Source organism: Centroberyx gerrardi, chromosome 7 (assembly GCF_048128805.1).
Source record: "Centroberyx gerrardi isolate f3 chromosome 7, fCenGer3.hap1.cur.20231027, whole genome shotgun sequence".
In the NCBI taxonomy this organism is placed as follows: domain Eukaryota; kingdom Metazoa; phylum Chordata; class Actinopteri; order Beryciformes; family Berycidae; genus Centroberyx; species Centroberyx gerrardi.
The window spans coordinates 31,608,531-31,627,204 of record NC_136003.1 but is presented as its reverse complement, the minus strand read 5'-3'; the positions used below and the strand labels follow the sequence as shown (position 1 = coordinate 31,627,204).

General features: G+C 43.5%; 1 protein-coding gene across 4 annotated transcripts in view; it reads right to left on the bottom strand.

Annotated features, from left to right (window-relative positions):
- The window catches only part of igf2bp1 (insulin-like growth factor 2 mRNA binding protein 1), a 63,663-nt gene extending 55,384 nt beyond the window's left edge, over positions 1-8,279 (bottom strand). For all 4 annotated transcript variants that reach the window (XM_078284748.1, XM_071906000.2, XM_071906002.2 and 1 more), the window contains exons 1-2: positions 7,601-8,279; positions 6,260-6,320 (exon numbers count right to left, since the gene is read on the bottom strand). In XM_078284748.1, the coding sequence (XP_078140874.1) occupies positions 6,260-6,320; positions 7,601-7,775 (236 nt within the window). In that variant the 5' untranslated portion in view covers positions 7,776-8,279. The remainder of the gene's footprint in view (positions 1-6,259; positions 6,321-7,600) is intronic.
- Between the last annotated feature and the right edge of the window lie 10,395 nt (positions 8,280-18,674).

Genomic DNA, 18,674 nt, shown 5'->3' with positions numbered 1-18,674 from the left:
CTCTCCATTCACTGCCATTGTATGGAGGAACAGTCTGAAAATCACACTTCCAGCACATAAACGAACACCAACAAAGCAGATTCTGACAATAAATTTAAAAAAATATATAGTCCTGTCGCTCACATGTGGTTCAGTGAATCGCTTTCTTTATGTGACTAAACCTTTTAGTTTGAACAAGCGGAACACCGAAATTCTTCTGACCGGATTTCGGTGTTACACTCGGAGCGACCGATGACAGAGAATTGACGATTTGTGGTTTATATCACGGCCAGGAAGCTACACGACCCAAGGTACTACCAAAGTTCAACACCACTTTAAACGCAAAGGTGGTCATTTTCCCAGCTGATTCGACCGTATCTCTGTATTATCAACTGCTATACGTCAATGAATATCGGGGCTTCCCATTTGTTTTCATTGGCCAAGTCTTCATCGGTTGGCAAGAAAACCTCTAGGCTCCGTCCTCTGGGATCTTTTGATTTTTATTGATTTATATTTTTTAAAAATCGTACTTCAGCCATTAGATATTACTTCAAACTCGTCATGGAGGACACAAGAAGGCATATTGAGAACGATCCTAAGACTCAGAAGCGATGGCGGCAAACACGCAGCAGTGTAGCGTCTCCATGTTGACATCATGCCCCACATTTTAAAGCTCAGCTGGCACCGAATACAAGCAGGTTTGTCGAACTAATGTGCCGTGCCATGCTAAAACATCTCCGCTCCTTACCGACTCCACAGAGGCCGAAAAAGCGTTAATTATGCTAATGAAAATTATGATGCAAAAATATTCCTTAACAACTTCATTTCACATGACTGAGATTTGACTAAAAGTAGATCCTTCAACTAACCACAACCGCACTGAGATGGTTCGACGTTTTTTGTGGACAGAAATATGACAGAATTTATCAGACTAATGGGTCGGAAGTTCTGGAGGAAAACAAGAAACAAGTGGCATCGCTTCGGCGTGTGATCTCTGAGGATGAACTCTGATTGATTGGGGGTTGAAAAGGGCTGCACACAATTCATCCATCCATCCATCCATCCATCCATCCATCCATCATGAAGGAACGGAGGGAAGAGGAATGGGACAGAGGGACGACGGAGGAAAGACGGGACGTGATTCTCTCTTTCGAATTCACACACACACACACACACATGCAGATACAGTCATGCACATGGGCGTCCCACACAGACACACAGGGGGAAACCATCGGTGTGTGTGTGTGATCCAAAAGCTTTTCAGCTGGGGTTTGGATTGCATGGGAGTGTGTGTGTGTGTGTTCGAGCACCTTGTGTGTACATTTTGCATTTGAAAAAAAATCACGTGGAATTAAGCGTCACTCAACATCTGAGCATACGGAAAATGATAACTAGAACTAGAGAGGATTAACACGAGGGAACTGGTGGTTTAATGCAAATACAAAAACTGAACGGCAAAAATATTTGGATGAATAAGAGGTATAACATGAGTCAAACATGAAATCCAACAGCATATATATTTTTTTTTATAATCAGATAATCCAGGAAACATTTTGTCCAGGTTTATTTCTAATTCAGCTCTCCTGCACAAACTCACCTATTTTGGTGTTTTTTTTTTTATTTTATTTTCTTTATTTTAGGCATTTAGCTGACAATCTTCCTGTTTTCCAATAAGCTCAACAGTAGAATAAGCTTGAATTCCTGGAGCACCAACGTTACCAGAAAACAATCGTAAGGAGGTCAAGGGTCAGAACCTCCCATACTACAACCTCCTCAACAATACACCCACCCCCCCCCCCACCCTCAGCAGTACACCCACGACCAAACACCCCACCTCCTCGCCTCCTCATCCAGAGCACGAGTGCAAACCCCTAACTCTGGGAACATCACGGTGCAAAAAGGGGCCCAAGTGACATTTTGGCAAAAAAAACAAAAAAAACGAGTATTATGTAACACTGGAAAGCTCTTCTTCAGCTCTGTCTGACAGTCAAAAGAACACATTTGTAACCATAAACAAAATGAAAATAAAAGGGGAAAAGGCAAAAGACTCCAGTGAAAACCCCAGATTAAATTTGGTGCAAAAAAAAAAAAACACAACCCCTAGACCCAGAGCCAGCAGGGCGTTTAGAAACATCAGCTAGTGGATTGGCGTTAACACCAAGAGAGAAGAGTTTCATTCCAAAATAAGAAACTTCCAAGTTGAAAAAAGTGACACCTACTCTAACAAACACAAAAGTAAATGAGAATTAAAAAAAAAAAGGTAAAACAGTGAACCTTCTTTCTAGCTGTGTGTGGTACTGAGGATAGTAGGTAAGTCTTAGTAGGCAAGTCTTTGGCTTTACAGACTGGAGTCTCAATAGTTAAGAATATACTGAATTATTAACTTCAGGTAATTAATTTTTAAATCAAAAACAAAAATAGTCTTCAACTAAGCAATTCTTTGACTTCTTCTTTGTTGCTCTCTGCCTTCCTGTTCTGGACATTCTTAACTTTGGTAGAGCAAGTTTTTAAAAAAAATATATAAACTTGTGGGAATTATTTGACTGTTTTTGGTTTGCTTAGCTCGCTTAGCTGTTACACACACACACACACACACACACACACTACACTGCAGTACTAGTACAGTGCATCCATACATTTTCCTTTCCATTCCACATTGTTATGTAAGGAGAGGTGGGGACTCGGTGCACAATAAGAGGAGAGGGCTCTCCCTCCCTCTGACCCCCCCTCCCCAACCCCCCAACCCCCCAACCATGGTCTCCCCCTCTCTCTCTCTCACACACACACACAGAGAGAGACACACATCTTTCTCACTCTTTTCCTCTCTCTGACTTGTTCCCTTTCTGATTGTTTCTCCCCCCCTCCCCCTCCTCCTCCCCCTCCCACACACACACACACACACACAAAACACCCCCACGCCTCCTCCTCTTTCTCCTTCTCCTTCTCCCGTCACTCCTGCCGACCTCCCATAAACCTCTGAAGCTCTATGGAAGCTTCAATCCTGGGTGAACATTAACATTAGAAAAACACTGTGTGTGTGTGTGTGTGTGCGTGTAGGTGTGTGTGCACATGTGTGCCTATGTGGATTTGTTTGGGCCTGACATACATGTAACTCAACTTAATAAAAAAAAAGGATTCATTTACATAAGACACCCAGTTAATATTTTGTTCCTTGTTGTTTTTTTTTGGGAGGATCTGGAGCCTCCCCTGTCACCCTGCAGCCTCTCAGCAGGAGTCAGTTTGCTGACGTGTCCCTCTGAGACGCACATACACACATACATGTCCACATTTCCCCATACATGTTCCAGAGGGGTCAGAGGTCAGGAGCGGCGCCCCCTGCAGCCGGCCGGGGGTTCGGCAGGGTCTTTGCTCATAGACACTTGGGCCAGGAGGGGAATGGAGGGATTGAACCATTAAACGCCAGGACCCCCCCCCCCCTCCCTCCTCCCCTGCACCCCCCACCCCACCCCACCCCACCCCACACACACCATCACCCTTTCCCATCTGGTTCTATGTCAGACATGATAACTGCATTAAAGCAATTATATGCTGTTTTGACATAGTTATTAATCAACAATATGTTTTTTTTGGGTTTTTTTTTAAACAAATACTGAGCTGTGCACTAAACAGCCAGAACTTCAATTTAATGACTTTATGAAAGCCACACACACACACACACACACACACACACACACACAGCATAAGAGCAAAAACAGACCTGAACACTTGAACATAATTATCCAAGAGAATTTGAAATCACTACAAATAACTGTTTCTGTCCTGGCCGGGGGATTGTGGCCAAAAAGAAAACGAGGAGGAACAATCAGCCAGAGAGCAGCTTGTGAAGCCTTTTCTAAAATTTTATTAAGTGACCCCCTTTTTTTTTCCTTTTTTTTTTCCCTCATCAAAGGATCACAAAAGTCTGGGCTTCACATCAAAACCAACCCAGCATGTTTTGTTCATTAATAAATATGCCATTATGCTGTTATTTAACATCTGGAGGTGTTTTTTTAAATTTCCAAAATAATTGAATAAATTTGTGTTCGTTCTAACATCAAATAAAAATATTTATAACATCAATATTGAGTTTAAACGCAATAATTTGTTGCATAATTCTCATAATTTGGCTCATGCTGGCTGAGTATGAACGGCCATTTTAAGATTGGGCTTGCAAAAATTGTTTTCGGTGACATTAATCATCCTCTGCTGCGTACATTTTGAAATATAAACGCTTTACGTGCACAACAACAGAAGTGGGACCGATCTGCTACCGGAGGGCGAGCTGGGCGGGCAGGAAACCCGGAACGAGACGCAGTGTGGAAAAGAGCAGGCTGTAGTCTCCAGCCTCCATTCAGAGCTTCGCCATTTTCCCCCCACTCCGTGACGTGGAGTGACTCCTCTCTGCGTGGGGAGACCACGTGTTGTGGAGCCACGGAAGGCCTCGGCTCGCCCACGGTGGCCCCGTCTCACAAATCACTTTTATCATTATGGCTCTTCAAGGTTATCAGAGAGAAGGACCGGGACACTTTCCACACCAACAGCGCGCCATTAGAATAACTAACCGAGCCACTGAGCTGCTGCCATGTTGGCTGCCAATGCATGGCGCCTGACCTGCATCTCCAGTCTCACAATAACTGCATCATACAACTTCACAGAAATCTAATTAATCTGCATATAGTCGAAACTTTTCTATTTTGGCGTCACAGGATACAAACATGCTGCAACATATTCCGTTTTCTGCTCTGGCGCAGCGCGGATGCGTAAAACCAGCTCAGACTCAAAAATGTGTCCAAATTCATACAAATTCATTTGAATTTGTTTAACACAAGACACACGGATTTATTTAAAGTCAACATTCAACCAGCTGGGTGGAACCTACGTTCACTGGCCTTCATTTTGATCAACCGTGGGATGCACACACATGTGGCCAAATGGCGGAACATGGAGAAGTGTGTGCGCACTGCTCACCTCGTATCTGTGCCAAAGGTTACAGGCATGAATGGTGGTCTATAGGCAAATTCCATAATACTGTTTAAAGAAGGTCAAGTCTAGCTCCAAAAGAGAGCAGGCTGAGCTACAAGGGACTCCATTTTGTCCCCTAGGCCGCTTTAAATTTAATACAAACACACGTCCAAGCTACAGGTTTAATTATCCCATCAAAATGCTTTGGAATAGCACAGAACCATTTGGCTTTTTTTTCCCCAAGCACCAGGTCTAAATATTTACCATCCCTCATATTTTTAAATCCACAATTGGCTACTAAAGGAAACATTTGCCAAAATAATGCCCAAAAATATCCAGAAATTTTCACATTCTAATCCACACATTAAAAAAAAACTCACAATACACAACTGTGTTTGAACTATAAATTATTTGGGGATTTTACAGAATATTTAGCCATTTTATCCAAAATTTCCAAACAACCAGAACAGCGTAAAAACACATCTGACGGTGCGTTTTGGCTGCAAAATATTTCACAAAATCAAAAAAAAAATTCTGATTCCATTTAACTTGCCTCAGTCATAACGAATAGCATCAATTAAAAAATAGTCCACATTAATTTGCAGTTAAACGTGAATCAAATCCTAACAGACACGCGCACACACACTATAAACCAATTTTATCTGAATCTACATGCATGTAAATAATGCGTAACGGCAAATTTTATTTACAGGCCTCCCAAAACTCGCAGAGTTTCAGTAGTTGGTCAGAATAACCAGCAAACCGCCCAAAGAAAAATTAACTCCCAAAATGTAGATTTTTTTGGTTCAAACCGTGTGAAATAAATAACGAGGCGCAGCCTACAGGAAGGCCTGCTGCAGCCTGCTGGGCTACACGACATGTGCTAATATGTGATGACGTTGCAAACAATATTATTATCCCTACTGGCTTCATCCAGCACCAGTAAACCAACAGCAGCATTTTCAGATGGACAGGGACCCCGGCAGCACTGCTCAGCCCGGCAGGCAGCTCGCTGGGACGGTCCAGCTCCAGGGGAACGGTCGACAAAGTTTAGGCTCCACAGTCACAGCAGCCAACGCACACACACACACACACACACACACACACACACACAGACTAGCAGCTAAAACACCCCAACTGCCTTCAACACACACAGGAAGAGGGCTGGGCGCGTGTAAGGTGTAGTGCACACTTGCAATTTACACAATAAAATCGGTTTATTTAGTGTAAGTCCATGGAGAAAGGCCTGGGTGAGGTGATGCAACAAATGAAGTGGGGGTGGGGGGTTAGAAGGGGGGGGGGTCATATTGTTTAATACCTTTGCTTCTTGGGGACGGAGTGCTCGACCTCAATACGTTTCCCATGAAGTTCCACTTTACCTGGAAAAAAAAAACACACACACACAAAAGACGGGGGTTGAAAACACAGCCAGGCTACATGCTAACTGTTCAGCAGCAGCTTGTTGCAGGCCTGCACGGGGACTGTGCTGCCTTCAGTGCCCCGCTGCTACACTGGAGGTTTCACCACTGCTAACTTTATGATTTGTACAGCAGCAGAGGCCTAGCTGAGGAGCAGAGGAAGGAAGCAAACCTAGCCGACATGAGGAGGAGGCAGGCGGGCAGGCGGAGGGCCGAGCAGCCGGCACACAAGTCACGGAACAAGTGAGTTGTAGCTACTAACTCCTGGACCTTCCTCTGCCTGTACCCTCCGCTGTGCTGCCCAGACCCTCACCAATATGACAAACCATCCAACACGGCCAAACCATACCACTATTAAACCGACTGTGTAACTTCCAGTGTTTCCTGTACACGTTTTACAGCATGTGCCCACATGCTAAATACAAAAAGCACAGTGGTTCGTGCTGGAGCTGTGTGTGTCTGGTGGGGTTTCGTGTGGAAGCAGAGGGAGCTGCCTGGCATGGCGACCTTGGCTCCTCACATGTTACATATGTAGGAAATCATGAAAATACAGCCGTGCAGAGGGAGAGAAGCAGGCCGAGGCCACGGGATCAATCAGACGGTGATAATAACGTTGCTGATCATCGATTACTGGGGAATCCTGGCGGCTGGAGGCCTGTTTTGGTGAGTAGACATTGTAAGATATTTTTCTATCTTTGTCATAGTGGACTGCCGGCTTAAAGGGGGAGGGGAGCCTGGCTTCATTCTATATCACAGGAGAGTAGGCTACTCACTCCACCGAACCGTGCAAGGTGGAAAAACAACACTCACATGCACATTTTGGCCTCAAACGCACAGCTATTACAGTTAGAAATACGATGCAAATGACCCTGCGTGGCAAATACGCACAAATACAGTGAATAAGGGATTACATTCGCACTGCCTCAGCCTACTGTATGCTTTACGTTTACACTACGTGTGTCCCTCCCCCCTGCAAAAGTTGAGTAGCTGTGTAGGGCGTGTAGCTCTCCACACAGCCCGGTTTATTATACCACAATCTGTAGAATAACCGTGTGAATATATTTGTGTCCGGTGTGGTGGTGCAGGAGCCTCGGGCTGGACGGACACCGAAACTGGGACACGGTGTGGAAGGTGGGCATGCAGCCGCGGCTACACCGGCATCTACCGCTTCCCTCTGAATGAATGAAACAGTGTAAAGGTGGAAGGGGGTCTTTGACGGGCAATAGTCCACCTTAACTCACCAGAAAACGTCTCGATAGCCTTCATGGCCCATTGATCGTCCGGACAATCCACAAACGCGTAGCCGGTTTTCATTAGAAACTGTCCGGAGTATGGGATCTTGTGATCGTCAAAGGTTTTTCCTAAGTCCTCGGCAGTCACGCTTTCGTTCAGATTCCCAATGTATAGCTTGTTCATGGTGGAGATTGTTTTTACAAGTCCAAAACGAAAAAAAGACTGGAAGAAATAAAATCGAAGCCAGCAAAAAAAAAAAGTTTTTTCTCTTCAATTTGTTATTAACGCAACACGATATTGTCACACTTGTCAAAGAGAGATCTCACTCACTGAAAGTGGAAATCACACTAGATATCCACAGAGCAAGAAGATCTAAAAAAAAAAAACGAAACGAAAAGTGTTAATTCTCGAAGTCTAACGAAAAGAAAAAAATGAGATTTCAAAAGTGTAAAAACTGACGGAAAACGTTGAATTTAGCTTTAAATCCAGTAGAGTAAGTGGAGCAGGAGCAGAAGTGAAATCCCTTGACTTGCAGCCGGCCCCAGCAGACGGATAGCGCAGCAGCCTAGCAGCCTTTCTATCGCTCTGTGGAGGAGGTGGGTTGTACTGGGTGGGTTTGATGATGGGTCTATGGTGGAAGAGTGGGAAAAACTATGGCGGGATCAGGTCGGGAGAAATGTTTTCCTCTCTCTCCGCCTCTCTCTCTCTCTAGTTTTCTACCCTTCCCTCTTTCACGATCCGCCCGCTGCCGGCAGAGGGGTGACGCCGCCCCTCCACCGACTCCAGTTCACGGTTTTTTCTTTTTTTTTTTTTTTTTTTTTGTTTGCAAAGAGGAAACCACGTGGTCTATTTGGAGTAGGTTAGAAAGAGGAGGAAGGGGAGGGGGCATCCCCCTCATCCGAGGGTATTCACCAGATGAGAGTGCGTGTGTGCGTGCGCGCGCGCATGGACGCACAAGGCGAGCCCCCCATTCCGTGCTGTGCTCGCCCTACTGTACTGTACGTGTGCAGGGTGCAGTTAGTGTGCCGTACTGGGGCTTTTATGCAACACGACGTAGCCACACATGCGCCGAATGCGCTTCAGCTCGTGCAGGCGAAGACCAGTCATATGGAAAGAGGAGACTTCCTTTAAGACACGGATGTGTACTGTAGGCTGAGAGTGAGCGAGCTTTGCCGTGGAATACTGTTTTTATTGCCTGAACTCACTCAAACCGCTCTAAAGGTCCCGGTCCCGAGCGGCTGAAGGCCCGGGCGGTACGAATACGTTACACATTTAAATAACAAGGCGCCGCCTGCTTCGTCTCCAGCCTGCCACCCCCACCCCGCTGCCGTTCCCGCCCTCTGGATGAATATGCATGGCGTGGTAAAGAATTTAGTCGTCATGATGTTACATAAATGACCTATGGTGAACCTCGGGCTGCTGGGAGCGGTGGAACAAAAGGTCCAGGGGCCTCGTTCTGCTCCAGGGGCCACGAGGGCGCTGCCGCTGGAACCTGCGCATGCATTCTATCCACTTTGATACATTGTAACCTGCAGCAGAGTCCGAACTGAAACACTGTATCAAGCAGGCGGCGATACACTGTAACCTACAGCACAGCCAAACTGTTACACTGTATCAAGGAGGCGGGAACTCGTTTTGCACATTAGTTGGCACAGCCGCACCGCCTCGCACAGAATCCCCGCTCCGCTTTAAGCCACTTTAGCCTATAGAATGATTGTGGTTAAGTACTTGTTCAGTAAGGTCACGGCTTCCAGCAGGCGACGCCCACCGTTGGAATACAAACTCCAGCAGTGTGGCCCCACCCGCCAGCAGCGGAGAGCTTCTCCATTTCAGCCGTTTTATCATATTTCTCTGTGTCGGGCGCAGAGGAAATGACAGCATGGCGCAGTCGCTAGGAGACTGCACCGCACACACCGCGCACCCCGCTGCTGGGATGGATGCTTCTCAAAATGGAGGCAGTGAATGACGGCAAGGCGCAGGCCGGCCTGCCTGCCTGCCTGCCTGCCTGCCTCTCCCACACACACACACACACACTGTGGCTCTGGTGCACACTGGCGCTCTGTGCGTCAACAGGCCAAGGTGCGCCTATCTCCCGCTTTCCTGTTTTCGCTTAACATCCTACATTTCCAGAATTGTGTTTTCACATGAGTGGTTCAACCATGTTCCGCTGTGAGAGAGTATTTAGACCTCTTGTAGCCTACTGTACCCGCCTGCAGGCAACGTGGCACTGTGCGCGCTCGCCTGGTTAGAAAATGGCTCCTACGCACAAAATGGATCCAAACTCTCAAACTGGTGATGATTTTCAGCCGCAGCCTCGCCGCGGCTCACACTCACAAATCAGACAGTTTTTTGACAGAAACTTAAATGTGCTGTTTTTTATCTTATTTGCATTAATGAGGAAATCCGCTGTTGTGCCTATAGCGGAGACAGATGGCGCGACAGCAACGACAAAGCACTTTTTCTGTCTGAGCGAGGCCGTTAGATCAGACAGGATGATGCCAACATGTTTACATGTAATATTTACTTTGGGGATTGGCTAGGGCGTTTTGTCAACAAGTGACGTGCCCATTGGTTTAATATGCCTAATGATTACTTTTCTATTAACTCAGGGATATTTGAATATGATTTTGAATAGGAGTAGGCCTATGACTGTTTCCTAAAAATCATAATGTTTATAGCCTGTTTATATTTGTACTAATAATTATATATATGTAATGGAATAGAGAAGAATAGATTCAAGTGAGATAAAATAGGAACAAACATTTTGCCACGCCACTTATTATTCACAAATGAATCCTAATGTCCAACATTAAAACAATCAGCATGACACATCTCACTTCTGCACTGAAGACTGGCAGCAACGTCTTCATCAGATTAAAGCAGACTGAAGACGGTGTGAAGTGGGAGAACTGGAACACAGAGCTGCCACAGCATGGTTTAACATAACCTGTTATTGATTTAACTCTAACTCCATATTGCATTCAGGCTGACAGTCAGTAACACTTTCTACCAGTCTTTATGTTGCCTAACTTGGATTCAGGTGTAAAAAAATAAATAAATAAAGAGAAAAAATGCATTCTGCCTCTCTCACATTCTCTGTCTGCCTCTACAGGCCCAGATCCACCCTCCACCTCTCTCTCTCCCTCTTTTTCTCTCACTGAAAAAAAACTAATGTGAGTTTTTTTTCATGTCCTGAGATAGCTTCCCCCCCCCCCTCCCTCCCCTCCCCCCTCTCTGAAACACACATTGGTCACAAGGGAGCTGCTGAGGTCAGAGGGCAGGGGGTTGGTTGCGAGGATCGAATGACCACATAGGTTGCATCATGTATGGAGAGTTTAGAGCGACCTTTTCCTTTTCCTAATTTTATAGCAGAGCAGAAACAAAACTTTAAATGACTGCATCTTTTTTTACATTCAAAACGTAACGTAGGAACCATTCATCCTTTTACAGAGATTAAGAATCAGAAAATTGTCATTCGTTATTCTAAGGTTTTCACCTATAGTCTTTTGGATTTCCCCCTTTATTTTGATTTTGGTAATGAATGCAAACATGCTATTTTGACCATCAGATAGAGCTCAAGAAGAGCTCGTTCAAATGTAATTTCACACCAAACTCAGTAGGTTAACTGATAGTGATGTGTCACTGTCCTGCAAACAGCTCAGACCTCCAAAAAAGTTTGAACAATTTCTTGATTTCAGGGACAGGAGAAGAAATTCAGCTTCTCTTGGAAAAACCAGCATGTTTCAGCAGGAAGACTTCATCGGGGTCACAGTGGATCTCAAGAAAATGTGATCTTTGTCATGAAACCCTGACGAAGGCTTTCTGTCTCATGTTGGTTTCTCTGCACCGGTAAAGACGTTTATTTTTAGAACATCCATCAGCGTCTCAGAGAAGCTGAATTTGTCCTTTCTGCCTTTTTCTAGTTCGTGTCCCTTGGCTTTACGGCGAGGAAGCGACAACTTTGTTTTTCATTCAGAAATCAAGAAAAAAAAAAAGTGGAGGATTACACTTTTTTTTTTTTTTAAGTGGGGGTGATGTTGGGGGGGGGGGGGGGGGGGGGTCAGGTGGTTGTAGGATACAGATCAATAGTGGATTGACTTTCTCAGCCTAAGGACAGCAGAGCCACTCTCCATATTCTGCTGCAACCTGAAGAATGAAGAAAACCTGAAGAAAACGTCATGCCACCCCTCCTCCAGCTCTTGAATCACATCCTCCTTCCCCTTATCTTCCTCCTCTCTCTCTCTCTCTCTCTCTCTCTCTCTCTCTCTCTCTCTCTCTCTCTCTCTCTCTCTCTCTCTCTCTCTCTCTCTCTTTCCTTCAACACCAACAACCTCTCCCTGTAAAACCTGTCTACCTCTTCTTATTATATTCCTTTCCCTGGCCCTTCTCTGTCATCCTTCGCAGGTGAAAACCTCACACCTCCAAAATGTCTTGGAACTCAGAAGTACAACATTTTTTTTTTTTTTATCTTGACAGACATGGATGTTTGAGGTTATCCAATGAGGCCACAGAATTTTTTTCATCCTATAGAAGAACACTAATCCTTCAACTGCAGTTAAACCAAATTGGAGATACAAGGTTTTCACATGACAATAGTGATCTATCCTCAGGTCTCGGTGACCTCTGACCCCTGCATTCCTCATTGATTGCTTGTAATGTTGACGATCTGGGACCTGAAGCTTATTCTGCTGTTGGGACTCGCTGTCGGTCGCTCGCAGAGTGACGGCTGACAGCTCTATATGTAAATGTAAATGTTAATACACCTGATTTCCATCTTTCTGACCAGCGGTGTTGCGGTTCAGCGATCGATTTATTTTCATCCACGGTCACACTCGGCCTCTCTCAGCCCGGGTGGGAAATCACCAGCAGCCTCCAAACAAACACTGATAAATTCTGGCTGGCTGGTGAGCCGGTCCGCTGGATAACAGTCAGCTGAAGGTTTGAAATGTAAATCTCACCTGGGCACCAGCAGGTTTCAGGTTTGACCACCAGTCTTACTCAGTTTCATTCATGCAGCTTTCCCTGTCAATCACAGGGTTTCATTCAGCTAAATACCTGACGTGTACACTAAAATGTAAATGTCACATGTCAAGTGATTTTATCTTGTTTCCAGACCTCATTCCTTTATCATGTCATGATATTTTTAGTCAAATTATCTCGCTGCACTGGAAGATAATCTTGCTGGTTTCAGTAAATTTCCCTTGATTCATGCCAATAATTCATTCAAGAAATCATCATAAAACAATGAAGAAAATCTGGAAGCAAGAAACTTTCTCCAAGACAGTTTCACTTTTACCAAGAAAATGTCCTGAAACAAGTTACATTCTCCTAGAAAAAGTCACATTTGCTGAAATCAGTAAAATTATATGCCAGCGCAGTATGATTTCAGTAAGAAAGATCCTAAAATAAACTTGATAAGTGTGGAGACGAGATGAAATAACTGAACAAGTCTGTCGGGTTTTGCAGTGCAGAGTCTCAGTAAACGTGAAACACCGACACAAGGCTGTTTGGTTTGTGGTGACGAGTTTCTGGGTGAAACAGTTAATTTTAATGCAGTTAAACTGTGTCTGTTTTGAGAAGCAGTTAGTGAACACATGTACAGGCTGAGTGTGACTGGAGAACATGAACACGAGTCGACCTGTGACTTACATCTACTGATGGGTTTTCTATTCTACTGAAAATCCATCAAGGCCTTGGATAATGAGAACCGTAAATGCCTCTCTCTCTCTCTCTCTCTCTCTCTCTCTCTCTCTCTCTCTCGCATACACACACTCTAACACACACACACACACACAGATGTACAGCCCTTGTACGAAGAGGGGGGAGGAAGTTAAATTAGGAAATGAGGTCTTTTTTGTCTTTTCTTTTTGTGCTGCACTTCCTAAACGCTGCCATCCATGGCATCACAAGACCCTGTCAACAACCCTCTGGTGTGTGTGTGTGTGTGTGTGTGTGTGTGTGTGTGTGTGTGTGTGTGTGTGTTTTGGGGGAGGGGTGATAGAAGGAGGTCAAAGGCTGGGGAGAAACGGGGGTTCAGTTGGGCGGGAACGCAGAAGGAGGAGACAAACCGCCAGAAGGAACTGCAGAGGGTTAATATGTCGTTTTTTTCTTTTACTTTGTCTTTTTCATATTTATTTGATTCTTCTATTATATTACATGTTTTTAAAAGCGTATCTATCTATCTATCTATCTATCTATCTATCTATCTATCTATCTATCTATCTATCTATCTATCTATCTATCTATCTATCTCTCTCTCTCTCTCTCTCTCTCTCTCTATCTATCTATCTATCACATTAATTAACTTATTTTGCTCCTTGTTTACTTGCAGTGCGGCTTTGGAGTTTTATTCCAAAAAGAGAAAAACAATTTGAACACCACACAACGACAGCTGGCATAAACATAAAACTTATTACAAAATATTATTTATTAGCCATCAGAAAATCCCTCCTTAGAAATTACTTAATTACGTGCAATCACTTTTTTGCGTTTTTGAAATATTATATCCATAGGAACTTATTATTATAACTTATTAACTTATTTCAAGTTTTATTTTTACAGGAACGATGCAGATGAATCAACATTACTGTGTTCGACAACCAGCTATTTTTCTCCTGCTGTCCCCGGCCATGATGTTAAATAGCCATCAATATGATAATGATAATAATAATAAACTTTATTTATACAACAGCTTTCAAAACAGTTGTTACAGACTGCACACAGGACAGTAAAACATCATGCAGAGCAATGTAGACAGACTGAGAAGACCTCATGTGAAACAATAAGACACAAGTATCATGAGCTGATGGTTGTTCACCAGTCAAACCAGTGTGTCTGTGGCTGCTGGTCAGTTAACATCCAGCCTGTAACTGACTGATCGTGTGTTCAGACTGAGCAACAAGTCAGAGCTGAGCGACCAGAGAAACTGCTGATGTGCAGACGCTCCACAAGCTCGTTGCCAAAAAAAATTGGCCAACGAGCTTTGTTGGCCAAGGCTGAACGTTTCACAACCATCGGTCGTCAAGAGCCAATCAGATTTGTGTCCTCCTTTGTTTCCCTACTGATGTGATTTCATTTCATGAACAATAGTTCCTCCTGGCAACTAGAAAACGGAGGAGAAGTTGATTACAGCCATTCAAAGCTTCTCAGTTCTGTTACTGCAGGAATAAACGTCTCAGAAACAAAAAGCTCGGAGAACAGTCGCATCCATCGTTGGGGTCGATAGATGCAACATTTTATAATTTTTTTCCCTGTTTTTTTCACTCAATGCTACCTAATTAGCACTTGCCAGTTAGCTGTGTTAACTTGTCATGATGACACTTTATGAAAAGCAATTCCAGAGCCACAGAAAACACACGATTTGCCTGCTGAAGACTCTGCGGCTCTGGCTCCGCCCACATCGGCCTGAACAGAGCGACGCATCGACCACGTGGCTCGCAGTGTGAAGGAGAGAGAGAGACCGAACTGTGACGAAACGCACACCTGGTGATCAGAAAGATGAAAACCGCTGAGTGTATTAACATTTACATTTACATACAAGCCACCAGCAGTAAGAGTGTGGGGTCAGAGGTCACAGCACCCAGACTACAGATGGAAAAATGTTCCTGTTCCTAAGAATGATGGCGTGTGATGCTAACTAAGGAAGTAGCCACGGAGAAAAGCTGGAAGGTTTTCTCCTTACAAAAGAAAAAAACGGCTTACATTGTTTACAGCGGTGAGATGTTGCTTTCTGCGGCTAGAAAGAGAGAGAGAGACAAAGAAAAAAAACTTTCCTCACTGGCAAAAAGCACAAGCAAGAGGCCAAACTCTAGTTTTGAAATTACAGATTTTTTTTTATCAGGTTTCAAGGGTCCTAAGAGTCCCTTAACACAATGTAAACTTTCAATTCAAGTAAAAGGAAAAGTATCAAAATTGAAATTGTATTTTTTCCCATGACAGCAGTGATAAATTAGCGGTTTTGTTGAAAATGTGGCTTCTCACATCTGAGCCATTGTGTCAAAGTGCATGTGTGTGTGTGTGTGTGTGTGTGTTTGAGACAGAGAGAGAGTTAGAGAGTTAACTAAATAGCTGTAGGTGAGAATATTAACTAATTCATTCTCCCAGACTGTTTATCTTTCCCTGGCATTCCTCTATCCTATGTGAGTACTGTAGGGCTGTTGGCACTGTGTCTTTGACCTTTGACCTCCTGTCTATCGGTGGCTTCTAATGTTGACAGGATCTAGGAAATTACACAGATTTTCCTGCTGCTCATCAAAAGTGTCAGTTAAATGCCTAAAAATGTGAAAATGCTAATGTATATGAAAATGAAAAGGTGTGTGAGTGTGTTCATATTTGCTATAGTATGTAAATGATATATGTGTGTATCGGTGTTTAAGCCCCTGGTGCGCATGCTTATTACTGTACCTATGAGCATGCGTATGAAACTACGCATGTGTATCTGTGTGTGTGTTAAAAACCAGACTGCAGTTTGATTTCTGACTTGAACTGAAAGTTTCCATCATCATTCCTGTGCTGAGAGAGTTTCATGCAGCGAACAGGCGGCGTGTCGACGTGCAGACGCACCGACCGGCTGCTTCACATCACCAGGAATCACAAGAGAGTGAACGAGAGAGTTTCATGACACTCGGGCCCTTTGTCACCTGTTAAAAAAACCCAAGTCCAATTTCAGAAATGCATGGGTGGCAGTGAGGAAGAGCTCTTCCTCTTCTCTTCTGCAGTGTTGGAAAAACAGTTTTACTGCCAGCGGCTCTGTCTGTTGCCTCTGCTGTTCACTACAAATATGACAGTTTGTGACAGAAGCTGATCTGTTAAAATAGATTTAAAAATACATTTGATTTCACTCTGCAATTGAGAACTTCTGCTTTCAATAACACTGAACACAGTGTTTCTGAAGGTGGATAGAAGAGTGTCTATAGATGTTCAAGTCAAGGCAAGTTCACCTTTATTACCCCAAATGGAGACAAAATAAAGATAAAAACATGAAATATGAAAACTACAAAAACAAAAGTCTAGAGAAGGGGAAGGGAACTGCTGTTTGCCCCACTTTTGGATAATAGGATGCACCTCAAGGGATCAATCCATCAATCAATCAATCAACTAAGCAGACAGTCAAACCCATCAATCACATCTTTGATCCTTTACATAGGCATGTTAAACTGTAGAAATTGCTTTGTGAGTTTTTTGTCACGGTAACGGAGCATCTCGGATAAAAAATATTCTTTAAATTTTGTTTTTTCTATGTTTCACTTTTTTTTTTTATCACTCAAAGCAAAAAGAAATCAGATTTTTTTCACCTCTACAAATCAAAGCTTTGGGTTTCAAATATAGCAACACCCAAAGGCAATTTATTTTGAAGATAAGAAAGATGAAGGGATGTCGGGTGAAGGAGAAACGGCTTTTCTCATTCATGTCCTGAGTAAAAGAAATAAAGTGCCGGCTTCATTTGCAGGATTATGAACACAGATTCTCAGAAAAGAGTTGAGATTAATTTTGAAACACTTTCTCAACCTTCAGTACAAAGATTACTTTTTTTTTTATTTTCACGTGATATTCAGCTATTACTTGGGCCTGACAGTAGTCTAAGATCCAGGTGGAAGACCAATATAAAAAATATATTCAATATATTCATCTTAACAAGTCATTTAGTTCAGTATTGAGTCTTGAAATCTTACATTTCTAAAAACAAGTGAATCTGTGTCCGGCCATTTCACTTGTTTCCACTGTAAATCTGTTTCAATAATTTCCTCGAATCAACTGACATTACTTATTCTTCCTTGTTTGAAGATACGGATGCTTGTTTCTGGAAATGTCTTTAAACAAGCGAATAACAAGTGAAATGATCTCAGATTTCTCTATCTATCCATCTCAGATTTGAAGGCTTGATTCCAGACTAGATGGACAAATAGTTTTTGCAGTGAGCAATATGACTGGTTTGGTTCTCTCACCATGTAAAGATCAGCAAATTAGCCGCAGCTAAACGCTAAACGAAAGGAGATTTCTGAGGCTATCATCTGATAATTCTCGGTCAAATCGACAACTCTTTCTTTTGTGCTCAGTTTGGATGATGCTGAATGAACTAACACACAGAATAACCGCAGAAATCTCATTCATTTACTGTTAGCGGTGGCTAAGCTTCGCTAACGTTCATGCGATGGCAACCTTAGATCCAGATCTTCCAGTCTCACTTGGTTCACATCACATGGAGGAAGAAAAACAGAAATTCATCATCTTATTAACAGCTTATTCTACTGAAATAAAACTACTCAACCAGAACTCTGTCATGACAAAGACTGAATCAAACAGACCACACTGAAATGAGCAAGAAATCGTCTCAATTGTCTCATCGTCCAGTTACTTCCTTCAGATGAATAACCAATATAATTATAACATTTCAGACAATCCAAACCAGGGACAGTTGTGTGTGTGCATGCAGGATCTTTTTTTTTTTCCAGACTGGGAGCCGACCAGTGAAGCCACAGTCTCCTGCTGGGCCGCTGCAGGTGAGCCGCCTTGCTCAGTGGGAACCTGGACAGTCGTCGTCGTCGTCGTCGAAGGAAGGGAGAGTCGCTTTAATCCTCTTCCCTGCAGCCACACAGCCAGCCAAATCCTCCGGGGGTTCACGAGTGTTGATTTTTCGGTGATGCGTGTCGATTCGGAGACTGGTTTGTCTTCTCATAGCGCAGATCTGGCCTCTGGGACGGCTGCTCAAAGACTGCTAAAGGTGTTGAGTGAACTCTGACAGGTGAAACGCTGGCATATAGTGTTGATTTTTTTACATTCAGAGTTAAATCAACACTTTTCCCATGCAGCCGGTCCAGCGGATTCGACCTGGAGTCTTTCCAGTTCACAAGTCCTTCTCTTTAACCTGCAGTCTGCCCACCTGAACGCACACAATCTCTGCTGTCTTTAACTATGAACAATACTCCAATTTATGGGGAGATTTTGTAAATTTTCAATTATTGCCACCTAATGAGACTTTGAATTTTGTCTGTAAGTTCTTGTTCATTGTATACTTGTGAAAATAAGTGCATAAAAGCAACATACAAACTGTCTTTCACACTTTCTCATCTAGTTCCCTCATGT